This window comes from Apaloderma vittatum, unplaced genomic scaffold (genome assembly GCF_000703405.1).
Source record: "Apaloderma vittatum isolate BGI_N311 unplaced genomic scaffold, ASM70340v1 scaffold5311, whole genome shotgun sequence".
NCBI lineage: Eukaryota > Metazoa > Chordata > Aves > Trogoniformes > Trogonidae > Apaloderma > Apaloderma vittatum.
Genome location: NW_009698372.1, coordinates 30,349 through 42,797, shown reverse-complemented (window position 1 = coordinate 42,797; position 12,449 = coordinate 30,349). Strand labels below are relative to the sequence as shown.

Below are 12,449 nucleotides of genomic sequence, written 5' to 3'. Positions count from 1 at the left end.
CCTGCTGAGATGAGGTTTTCCTTTATTTTTCCAAGTATATCACAGTAAGAGGCTTGGTGCTCTGACTCGCAAGGCACAATGATTGTTCCAAGCAATGCTGAGCAGTAGGGTTTTTACTCCCCGGTGTCCATGTGGTCTGGGTTGCTTGTCTTCTTCTCAGGCTGTCTGCCAAGGTCAGCTGGGCACTGCCTCTCCCTGAACTCCCTCCAGAGCTGCCCAGTTCCGCTCCTCTTTGCCACCTCCACCTGTCCCCTCCCGAAGAGAAAACCTGGCACGCAGTTCTCCCTCCAAGGTCTGGTGTAACCGGGCTGTGGTTTCTGGTTGGCGTTACGGATGAATCTTGGTCGGTTGCCGAGTGCTGGGAAAGGGGGTGGCGTGGTGTAGGCGAGCTGGGTCCCTGAGCTGGACTCGGTGTGGTCACTCGGAGGTGCTGCGTCGCTGCGCACGGCTGTGTACACGCAGGTTTGATGCCTGTGAGCACCCGGGTGCGTTTGTGTGATACGTGCGACTGCGTGTTGGTATCTTTTTTTAAACAGATCTCTGCAAGATGTGCCATTCACAGGGAGCTACTGTAGGATTTGTATTATTTGTATGATTTGTTTTTTTCTTTCTGCAGTGAAATAATCCATTGTAATTGATAACTAGTTTGTCCAGTAGGAAGAAGAGGTGTTTTTAGCAAGCTTGGTAGGTTTTGGTTGGAAAGATAACTTGGTTAGCTCTCCGTGTTTAATGGGCTAAATGTAGTTCTGGTACTACCCATCTTGTGTGAGGCTCCTCAAGCATCGTAGATTCATGGATTATAGCTAGGCAGGAGCTATGAGAGGAATTTTTTTGAAGGCAGTCTGTGAGCCACGCTGTATTTTGAGCTGTGTGCCAATCTCCAAATTAGCCCAAAGCCTTGAAGCTCCAATGATTATCTTCACCGAAGCTTCAAAGTAGTAATTTATGCTTTATTTTAAGGTAGACTGCTACTAGCTGGTCTGCAAACATTTATATTTGATAAGACATGATTGTCTTAAGTTACTGTTTAAACTGAGTTGTTTATTTAAAGGTAATCCTGAAGACCCCACTACATGCAATATTACATTACTGCATTAACTCAGAAAACTCAGCTGTAGCTCAGCTGTAGGTAGTATTTTCTTCTATATCGAATCAGTACCTTTTTTTTCCTAAGGGATTTTACAGTACAATGTTGACTTAATAAAATCAACCTCTACTTTGACAAAAGTCCTTTGCATCTTCTAATTAGACCTAGACCAGATTAGATAAGATAGTAGATAAAGGAACATTGAAAACAAAACAACTATACCAACCACTTGCCTGTAAGTAAAGAAACCTATCAGTCAGGAGCAAAATTTTCAGCCTTTTCCCGTCCCAAACCTGAAATTTCAACATGGCTTTCGTTGTGCTTCCCCACTGGTTTTGTGTTCTCTAATCTGTATATCTGCGCTGCAGGTGGCATCACTGTTTGTCAAGGTGAGCAAGTCCTGCTCAAGCGTTGCAGTTAGGCTTGGATTTATTGAAAGCAATTCATAGCTTTCGAACTGTGGAGCAGTGAGTTTCCCTTCCTGCCATTTGTAACTATGTCCGATGAGCAGCCACAGAGTTCAGCCGCGCTGTTCAGGTGATGCGATTCCTTGCTGGTAGGCACAGGTTACAGGTACGGGCGATTGCTGTTGGGGCTGTAGGAGCCTTGCTGCTCTCTTCTGGAGTATTCCTGAGGTTTTGCAGCTCTGAGTCCCTCCATGTGCTTCTCCTTCCTTGGGAAATGGAAGCAGAAACGCTTTGTCCCACCACAAGCCATAATGGTATTTAGTTGCTCTCTAGCATGACACACACTGGTTCGCCTGCCTGCCCTTCGCAGCAGGCAGAAGAATTGCGTTTTCTCTGGGCCGGCTATACCAAGCGGTCTGAAACAATGATTTCTTGAACATTATAAGCTAGTGTTGCCACCAGAAGAGCCAGTTCTGCTCTTGACTTGTCCCTGGTGGGCTGACTGAGGTGAGAGGGACAAAAAAAGAGCAATTTTAGCAGCTCCCCAGCTGGGTTCACTGTGTGGCTACACAAACACTTGCGCCGACGCAAGGCAGGAAGGGCGAGCGAGTGGTCAGGATGGGGAAACATGAGAACGCCTTTAGGGTGGGTTTGTGTTTTTATTTTTTCCTATTGCTGATGCAGCAGGACAAAATTGTTTATGAAACCGTGGTCAAAGTACCTCACTGGTATCCAAACACAGAAACGGCCCCCGTGGTCCCCAGCCACCTCTCTGCTGGTCCAGATTCTTTGGTGCCTCAAACCAGCTGCCGCTTTCCGGTAACGCTCCTGCTCAAAACCAGGATCTTTTCTTGCCGCTTCCACATGTTTCCAGCACTGCAGCTAAAAAAAGCGAAGCGTGTTGAAATCGAAGAGTGCTGGTTTCCAGGCGCAACCCTAGCACTGGGAGAAGTTTAAATTTCAGGGCTTTAGAAACCTTTTTGGTTCAAATTGCCCAGAATTGTAGGAGGTTTTTATATTCCAGGATGTGCTCCCATGACCTTGATTTTGACAAACAACTGACTGGCCAGTACCTGGTTTGAATGTTTTTGTTGCCATCATCTTTGTATCCCTAACTAACCTTTCTTTTGGGTTGGGTTGGGGTTTTTTTTGTTGGTGTTTTTTTTGTCTCTTTTTTAAAGGTGAACAAACTTGGAATAGTTGTATCGGGAGGATGGCGAAAACGCCTGATGGCCCGTAATCACAGTTCATCACAGGATGCAATCATACACTTGACATGCGTCCACCCGTGGTGTTCGTCGTTGTGCAGTGAATAGCTCACAAAAGGGAATGGTTTTGCTACCTTCTGACATCTTTTTAGCTGCTGGAAATGAAAGGGAGAATACACCAGGGTTTACTTACATTAAACATTTAAGCCTTCTCAACAATCCTAATAAAGCTTCCTACTTCTGATGCTTGTCGGATGAGAATTTCGAAGGGCTTTATAGACATGAATGAAGTAAGGCATTAAAGAATTCATCCCTTTGGTGAGACAGAAGACTGTTTTCCCTCTTCTGCTGAAGGGAGATGCAAACCTCAGTAACGTGGGGAAAATTCCCCAAAGCCTCACGAGAAACCTAGATCCTGGATAGATGTTCACCTCACACGTGTTAACAAAGAAGAAGTATTGGCTATAAATTCTTTCCTCTTCCTTCTTCTCTAGGCTTTCTTTGTTGACCACAATTCCCGCACTACCACGTTCATCGACCCCCGGCTCCCCTTGCAGAGCAGCAGCCCCACAAGCGCGCTGGTCCATCGGCAGCACTTGACGAGGCAGCGCAGCCACAGCGCTGGTGAGGTGGGTTGGATCTGCCCCTTCTCCTCGGCAACCGCCGGGTTTTCGGGATCATCCTCTTCCACATTCATTCCCTTCGCAGTTCTGTGTTGTGATGAGCGAGATTCTTCTGGAAGCGTACATTGCCCATCCCTAAAGTTTACTGTGTTTGCTAGCCACGGTTGCTTTCGAAAAGTATAATTTTGGAGAGAAAAAATAGCAGATGTGAGTTTCTCTTACTTTTAATTTGCAGTAACCCCATTTAACCACAGGAGAGCATCTGGTCACACATCACCAGTATCTGTATCCTGTCTTTTGCTGTCAAAATACGTATCGTCTGACTTACTGTCTGCTGAGTGTGTTGATATCCCTGCAAATAGGAGGGGGGGGAAAAGTGCAGGTGTAACCGTGCGTACAGTTCCATGTGCACAAATATATACCTCTAGCTGTGCAGCTTTCCAAATAAGTGTTAGAAAAGCCTCTTACCACCTGTCGGTCGGTCAGACTGCTTTATGCATTTGCATACGTATTTTGTCTCTACTTTCTGAACAGAAATACGTGGAAAACACAACTTTGCTGATAAGTCACCACGGCCCACTTTCACCAGCAGTCTCTACGTTATTGGTGTAACTTTTTCTTACTTGTGAGCAAGTGTGTGTACAGTGACTTAGTCCTCTGCTGTACTTTGTTTAACCTCTGTGCTGTTGGCGCTAAGTCGTCTGTTCAGGCGATGGGCTTTCCACGCCAGGAATTTAGGATGGCGAGAGAAATGCTCGGATTTATCCTTTTTATAGCTCAGCCTTGTGGCACACAAGGTTCTGCCAGAGGTCTGCTTCACAGCAGGCGTGAATCGTCTTCATATAGCGGTTTAGATCTTCACTAGGGTAAAGCAAGTGTTGCTGCGGTGATTGATTTATAGCAGAGCAGAAATAATGTTTTTTTTCTTAACTTTAGCAAATACACTCTGAAATTGCTTTTCTTTAAGCAAGGTGCAGAGGCTCTCTGCACTTAGATTAATGTCAGCCGTGCTGCTCACGTTCTCAATACAGCAAAATAAATGTAGTTTATCCTGCGGGGAACCATCGTGTGGGTTGCGTGTACACAGTGCTGATGACGAGTGAAAGTTTCCCACTCCATCCAGAGACGTGAACCACATACCTACTTGTAATTTTGGAAGGATTCCTTTGATACTGCCACAGGTGTAACTTGAATTCGATAGAAGCCTGAGTCCAGGTAGGAGTCCCAAACGTAACGCAGCGACGCAGTATTCCCGTTCTGGGATTAACAATGTAATGATGGTGATGCCCATTTATATGTGTGCATATGAATCTGAAGACTGCTTTTTCCTCGGTGCTGGTGACTTAAGTATTGCGTATTTGCAGCTGTTTCGCCTATTTTTAAACCACCGCTTCAAGAGGCTGTACGTTACTGCAAACGCTGAATGCTTAATGAAAAAGATTCTCAAAATACTTTCCTTGGATTTGCCTTGCCACAAACTTGATGTTTGGAAGCTGCTAACCCAATTTTTACAGAGAGAGGCTTTAAAGCAAACATTAGCTGGTGTAAGGAATGCCTTTCTAGCTCAAGCTGAACTGCAGCATGGGGCTGGAGCTAATAATAATGGCATTCCTTTCCCAGCACAGTGCCTACAGGAAACAATTCTTCATTTTTCTGAGAGTATTGTCAGAGAGCACGAAGATCTTAGGAAACATCTCATGACTTTTGCTTTTCATGATTTCAGAGACTGGATTTAAAAACAGAACAACAACCCGGACAAAACCCCACCTTTATAATTATGTGGTCTTTTGCAGATAGATGTTTTGGAGATCTTTGAAGCTTGGAAGTGTGGTTAAAACTCAAACTGTCACATGTAGGCAGAGGAAATGAGAGGTAAATGTAAAGGTCCAACAAGGTGAAAACAAGATAGGGCAAAATGGTTTATATAGATGAAATACAAAATAGAGACACTGTGGAAATGGCTGAAGTGTCAGCACCTGGAAAACTGCAGGAGTTGCCCTGACATCATAGATGCTACCAGGAACGATTTTGTGTTGTGATTCTACCCTAAAAAATGTTCTCGTGCAACCCTTTTTAGTCCCATAAGGCGAATATGAAAAATTCAGAACAGTTTTACTGAAGGTAGGATAGTTTTGTACTTGTGTGTCTTGCCTGTATGTGAACTCCTTTAACCTCCTGCTTCAGCCAGAAACCTGTTTCTAATTCAAATTCGGGGAAACGCCACTCATGCACAGAGATAATGGAGGTTCTGCGGAAGCAGCAGAATTTGATTTTCAGAACCTTTGATAGGGATAAAGACGTCCGCACAAAACAAGTACAAAAGACCCTAAGAGGAAATCCCAGTTTGAGATTTGTTTAGTCCCTTTTCAGAACAGGACTGTTACTTAAAAGTAGTGATGAACTTTCAGTCAGTTTTGATTCTTCAGAGTGGTGGGTACAGTATACTAAATAAAATGTTTTACTACTAACCGATGTACAACACGGCTGATCCTGCCCCAGCAGTCACTGGGGACCGTGACCAAGCAAAGCATTTCCACACTTGGTTTTCAGCCATGTGAGTTGTCGCTTTTACACGTGCTGGCGTAGAAGCACTCATGATGGTTCTTTGCACGTTCTCAGGTCGGAGAGGACTCCCGTCATTCCGGACCACCCGTTTTGCCGAGACCGTCCAGCACGTTTAATACCGTCAGCAGAGCTCAGTACCAGGACATGGTTCCCGTGGGTATGTTGGGAGTCCTCCCTGACCGCGTGTGCGTCCTGTCAGGCTGCCCTTGCTGCGCTTTCCCTTCGGTTGGGCTGGGTGGAAGCTCTGATTCCTTCTGTCCGTCAGCGTTTCCCAGGTGTTCAGTTGCGACCTGGAGGAATAACGCTGCCAAGCGCCTGCGCAGAGCCAAATACCCGGGGTCAGTCTTCTGCCTTCCGAGCTACCAGGAAGAGTTGCAGCCGAGTTGTGTCCTAACTGGACTCCGCGTATTCCCAGCGATTTTTGTGCGATTTCTGCGCGTCTGTTTTGGCAGGATTCCAGAAACCGTTAATCATCTTGGGATTAGGCATTAGCTTAACTTCTGTTCTCGGTTACAGACACACACAAGTTACTGACTTCTGTTCCGCCAACGGAATTTAGCTTATTGAACCTAACAGCTGTCACAGTGTGCTAAATCAAGATAAATTAATCCGATTGGCTGGAACTGGCTCTTTGTACTGTGGCCTGTTTACTTGGAAATCTCGGCTAATTTAAATCCTCGCCCTCGCCGTGGACACGATGTGTGCACGCTGCGGGCTCAGCAGTTAGTGAGGGTCTGATACGGGCGTTTCCAGTGCCTGTTCCATGTTAGAAAGTGGATTTCAGCGCAGGTCCCTGCAATTTTATTCTAGCAATGAATATTCTAGTTTGACCTCAGCTGAGAGTGTGAGTGCTGAAATGTAACAGAAATTGCCAACAGAATTAGAGCTGTTAACAGTGGGAAGGATGTGTCACAATGGGAGTTTTGGTTCGGAGTCACCTCTTCCCTCAATGACAGTAGAATCATGAAAAAGTGTTACATGAAAAGGGATGAACGCAGTCCTGCTAAACTTAAAACTGTGGGGATGAAGTCTGCTGACGTTAGCTTTCAAAACTCAGAGGGAGCTTTTCGTATCTCCTTGTCTCAGCGTGATGTTTTTGTTGTTTTCAGCTTACAATGACAAGATTGTCGCATTTTTGCGGCAGCCCAATATCTTCGAAATCCTGCAAGAGCGTCAACCAGATCTTACCAGGAATCATTCACTCAGGTAATAAAATCGGTGAAGTTTGCAGTCCCCGTTTCAGTACCGAAAGGCTAATTAGAATTAGCTTCTTTCATTAAAATTAGCAGTGGAGCACAACAGGTTGTAAACTTTTGGCCTGTTCAAGCACTTTCATAAAGCTGCAGGAAACAGTTCTTTGCTGTATTTCTGTGTAACTCCCTGAAGTAAGGTTTAGGAGAACAGAGGTAATGTGTTACTGCCAAATAATAGTGACTGAACTGGGTCTGGGAGGAGAAGGGTGTGTGCTTGGGTGAGATGGTGGGAAGAAAATAATACAGCAGCTTTTCCGGAAGATCTCTTTAAATGTGGAGTGATACAAAAACTCTGCTTTTAAAATCCCAAGTGTGCCGTGTACCGCAGGGCTTGCGTTTGGACAGAGGTTCCGAAAAGACACAGTTTCCCTTTAAACAGTTCACTTTCAGAGGAGCAGTGTCCTCCCGCAGGGCTCAGCCTCAGGACACAGCTCGCGTGAACTTGAAGGATTTTTGGGGTTTTTTACTGGTTGACTGGCTGCGCTACTTGAGGCAACCTGAGCGTCGTAGAGATGAGGACAACGGGAGAGTCGTTCCTCTGAGAACAAACTGGCTTTTTGATTGTTCCTGACGTGGACATGCTGTGGCAGGGGCAAAAAAAAAAGGTTTCTGAAATACAGAAGCATAACCCAGAGGTTTTTCTGATATACCCCAAAGTTTTTCTTGTTGCTGTAGCGTACATTGGTGCCTTATTTGCAAAAGATATTTTTTAAGTCTTCTTTTTTTACTTGCTTACCCAGGGAGAAGATCCAGTTCATCCGGACGGAGGGAACGCCGGGGTTGGTGCGTTTATCCAGCGATGCAGACCTTGTCATGTTACTCAGGTAGGTGCTGCTGCTTTCCGTGCACCCGTGGCACGCGCCGTGGCGGCAGCTGCCCAGGACCTTGCGCCGATTCGGTGACCGCGGCATCTCCCCTTGGGTACTTGGGCTCGAAACTGGGGGAGCTACAACTCGAGGGGCAGATTTATTTGCATTTCTTTTATTTTCATCACGGTCAGGGTCTAGGTGGAAGTTGGAGGCCACGTTTTTGCCTAGGAAGGTTGGAACGGGATCCTCTCTCGGAGGAAGGGCGAGAGCGAGAGCTCTGTAGTTGGTGTGAGTCTGCCCCATATGGCCTTGTGTCGGCCTGCTGATGCTCACATCGGTGGTCCAGTTCAGGGGGCTTTGCAGGAAAGGGCCTTTGACTGCTCTAAGAATGCGTCTGGTTAGTTCTGTGGCTTGGGAAGTCCGTGTCTGCGATCGTTCATGCTCGAGATGCGTTATTTCTTGACGTCTCGCTGCCTCTTCGCTGTGCTGTCGAGCATTGTCCCCTTTAATAAAGGAAATGCTGTTACAGAGGCCAAGGAACGAGAAGCTGCTGCTTTACTATTTTTCATTTAAGCAGTTAAGTCAAAAACTCGGGCAGATTTTTTGCTAGAGTTACACCCTTGTTTCTTGATGTTGTGTTCTAATCCCTTGTAAAGGTGCATCAGGAAACTCAGGAACCTACTGAAAGAGAATAGGCGTTAGTAGTAGTATTTTGAGGTCAGGTTGTGTAATGATAATCCTTTCTGGTCCCTAAGTCTCTGAATTAATTACAGTTATAAAAAAAATATCTCATGTTAAGGCCATGCTGAAGCTTTTTTAAAAATACCACATCTTAAAAAAATCCTTTTAAGATTTTTGTTGTGATATATAACGCATGGAGATGGCACAGATTTCACACAGAAAAATCTGGCTTCAGCTATTTGTTTTTCAACAAAGATTGCATGAATCATCATTTTAACTTTTAATCCAAGATTGAAATAGCGGTTTATATCTTATCACATTTTCTGCATCAAAGTGTACCTTGGAGGAAAAGAGTGTGTGTCATGAATGTAAAAACCTGCCAGAAAATAACCATTAAATAAAAAAAGGAGGGGAAAAAAATCACATTATTTGTAGTGATTTCCTACCAAAGTAGTAATTACTGCTTTCCAGTACTTTCAAGATCTGACTGAGGGAACCGCAATATTTTGTAGCACTCTAAGTGTGCATAATGGGAGTAGGCAAGACATTGCCAAAGAAAGCTGGTTTGTAACTAGAGCTTTATTCCTGGAGAGCGAAGAATGCTGTTCACTCAAATAAAAGTGTTACTTCTTATTTGCTCCTTTCTTGCCCAGCTTGTTTGAGGAGGAGATCATGTCGTACGTGCCGCCACATGCCTTACTTCATCCTAGCTATTGCCAGTCCCCGCGAGGCTCGCCCGTGTCTTCCCCTCAGAACTCCCCGGGTAAGTTGCTGCGACGGAGCCTCCCCAGGGACTGCGCGAAACCCTTCCTCGTGCTCGCTGAGGACCAGCTCCGCGTCAGAAAAGTCACTGGCGGCTCCTGCTGCCCTCCCAGGTGCTGGGAGAACAAAAATGAGAGGAAAATTGTTTGTTCTTTTTTTTTTTACTTTCCCAATTGACATTGACGGCAGCCTAAAGCCAAGACCCTGCTATTTGGAAACTGTAACCCCTTCCCCTTTGTGATTCTCAGCTTCTGGGTGGGTGGAGGTGCGTGAGCTGAAGCACCTTCACAAGGTCGGTGAGCTTGTCGTGGCAGCGCTTTTGTTACGCAGGAGTGTGGGTAAGGTACTGCGAGAGAGCTGGTCCCAGCCCTTAGTTGACGTTATGCTGCCCGGAATGACTTTCCTCCCTTCGGAAGATCCAAGTCCTGTTGCTCCAGCAACAGTGAAGATCTAGCCCTGATTTTGAGCAAAGTCAACAAGTGTGATTGCATTTGACTGGCAAACCTGAACCTTTGCCTCGGGCTCACAAGATATTTTGCTGGTAGAAAAGATCAGTGTGTTACAACTGCAGAGGTTGTGATTTTGTTCTGACTTGTAAAACACGCAAACTTGTTTTTTGCTAATGTGAAACAACTCAGTGACTGCTCATGCCAGGATCCTGATGCCTAGAGAGTTAAAAATACAAGATCTAAAGCTGCCAGTGTTAGTGGAGCATTAAGTGACAATTTTAAGTTATGCCAGATTGTTGTCCCTGAACACGAGCTCAAAAGATAGGACAGTACAGCTGTCTGGAAATGCGCACTTCAGAGTGCAATGAAGTTGGTATTTCATACGTAAACTATGTTGTGGATCAGAGCTGAATTATTTCAAATACGACAAGTTTTGACCTCTGAAGGCCAAGTACAGCACTTTGAAGTTTGGAAATGTCACTGTTCTAGTTTTCTCAAGAAGATAATGGGTAAGTAAAATCAAATCGCTGCAGTAAATAGGAAGAGGCTTAAGAGAATTTGAACAAACTTGAGAGCAAAAGTATAGATAAATCAACAACACTTGGGATATAAGCAACTCTAAGTAGTTCCAGGCAATAAGAAAATGTTACACTGTGATTTTTTAGGGACATTTCCCAGTTCACAATCATAAAAAGCTTCGCCTTTTCAAGAAACCAGATTAATAACCATTCATAAATGTGGCCCGAGTGCTAACTTTTCCTACTGCTGGACGTAGGACCTCTGTAGGACCTATTTGAAGAAACTGTCCAAAGGCCTTAATGATTTTACAGCATTCTGCAGAGCAGTAAAATGTAATACTCACATGTATTGCTATTTTTGATACATACATAATTTCAATAAAGCTGTTTCCCTTTGAGAAGAAAGTAAGAAGGAAGTCAGCATGCATGCATCTTATTTCCAGCTGCAGACCTGACAGTCTTTTACGAGTAAAACCAATTTTGGCTTTCAGAGTCATAATTTATTCATTACCGGTGCATGCACCAAAGCATGCTGGGCAGGGCTTCACTCCAACAAAGTAATTTCAAAACGCATCCTGTCTTGAACATGTGATAGTCTCATCTGTTCCTCAGAGAAGCAGCACACAGTAGAGGATGGGCAGCGATGCGTTTAGTCCTGCTCTCCTTATAACTGTAATCTCTAGCCCATAGAAAAATAGAGAGAGACCATAGAATCCCCCTGTCAGCCTGCGAGTATGCGTGTTTGTGTTGTGTACAAATGGCTTTTTGGATAAGAAATTGCAAATAGCCCATTGCTTCTGTGGAGGCTCTCTGGGTTTTTTGTGAGCTGAGCTGGCTGTGCTGCGCTGCACGAGGTTGTGTGTTAAGGGTCCGTTGTTCGGATCGGTCACAGTCGGTCGTACTTTCTCTTTTGGGAAAGATGAATAGTCATGAAGCTGCTGTAGCAGATAACCTCTTTGAAAACCAAATATGATTATCACATCACTGGTGTTTTTAGCGCTTCCATTAACATCTTTTGTTCCCAGGGCGGAAATAATCACTGTAATTGCCCAGGAATTTCTTGGCACATGCATCTGATTTGCAAGGAGGACTTGTCATGTGCTGACAGAATAATGTACTGCTGATTTCTGAACCGTGAAGTAACATGTTACCAGATTTACCTTCTGAGGTATCTCTCGGCAGAAACTTTCTTAAGGGGTCAAGATTAAAGTATGCTTTTGTTGTGTTTTTATATTGACTTTGACCCAAAGGGAAATAAAGTCGAGAGAAAATGCCGGTCGTTAGAAGGCAATTTACAGCTCCTGGAAGTTTTGCAGAGAGTTCAGGTGAGCGTACCATGAGAAACCCTTGGTCTGCCAGTAAAAGAGGGTGGCTGCTGCAGGTTAGTCAGGGACCGTGATTTGTTTTTCCGGAGGGGTCCTGCACGCTCCTGTCAGAGCTCTAAGGCTTCCCCAACACTTGCTCTTCCTCCCACATGTCCCCCTAAGCCAAGAAGAAGTGGCAAGCATCTTTCTGGTCAGGCAGGTCTCCTGAAGCCCCATAAACGGCGTTTGGTGTTAACACCGATCTCTCTCCTTCTCATCTCCAGAGAGAGACCGACCCTGCAGCTCCTTGCAGCAGCCGCCTCTGCAGCCTGCGCTCCTCGCCTTTCGGGCGGCCCCGCGCGCTTTGCGGCTCGGTGAGCTGCTCCCTTTTCCCCTGGCCTCTGCCCACGGGCGGCACAGGGACACGTTCTCCCTCTCTCGCTGCCAGAAATGTTGACATTCCCGTGCCTGTGCCCGCAGCAGCAACATGGGTTTCTGTCGGCGTAGTTTGACGCAGGGAGCCGAGAGGGATCTCACGTAAGGAACCGATTGTCACTTAAAAGACAGGAGTCTAGATGGACGTGCTCCGAGTCTTTTGCGGGGGATGTGTACGCAGCCGTGCAGGGAAGGAATTCCGTGTTATTAGAACTGGAGGTGAGAAGATGAACGCCAAAGGGCTGGGATTAACTGTCTCTGCGGCACGCTGCCTTACAATTAAATCAGTTGAAGTCATTTATCCAGAGAGGCAGGGGACCCTCTCATTCAGAACAGATCAGACCAAAC

The 12,449-nt window shown here is 45.5% G+C and overlaps 1 protein-coding gene across 1 annotated transcript in view; it reads left to right on the top strand.

Annotated features, from left to right (window-relative positions):
- Positions 1 to 2,172: 2,172 nt before the first annotated feature.
- Positions 2,173 to 12,449, top strand: part of LOC104280356 (E3 ubiquitin-protein ligase HECW2-like) — a 28,518-nt gene continuing 18,241 nt past the window's right edge. Inside the window, exons 1-7 of the mRNA XM_009877980.1 lie at positions 2,173 to 2,313; positions 2,676 to 2,726; positions 3,197 to 3,331; positions 5,945 to 6,047; positions 7,000 to 7,096; positions 7,884 to 7,967; positions 9,287 to 9,396. Of these exons, the coding sequence (XP_009876282.1) occupies positions 2,173 to 2,313; positions 2,676 to 2,726; positions 3,197 to 3,331; positions 5,945 to 6,047; positions 7,000 to 7,096; positions 7,884 to 7,967; positions 9,287 to 9,396 (721 nt within the window). The remainder of the gene's footprint in view (positions 2,314 to 2,675; positions 2,727 to 3,196; positions 3,332 to 5,944; positions 6,048 to 6,999; positions 7,097 to 7,883; positions 7,968 to 9,286; positions 9,397 to 12,449) is intronic.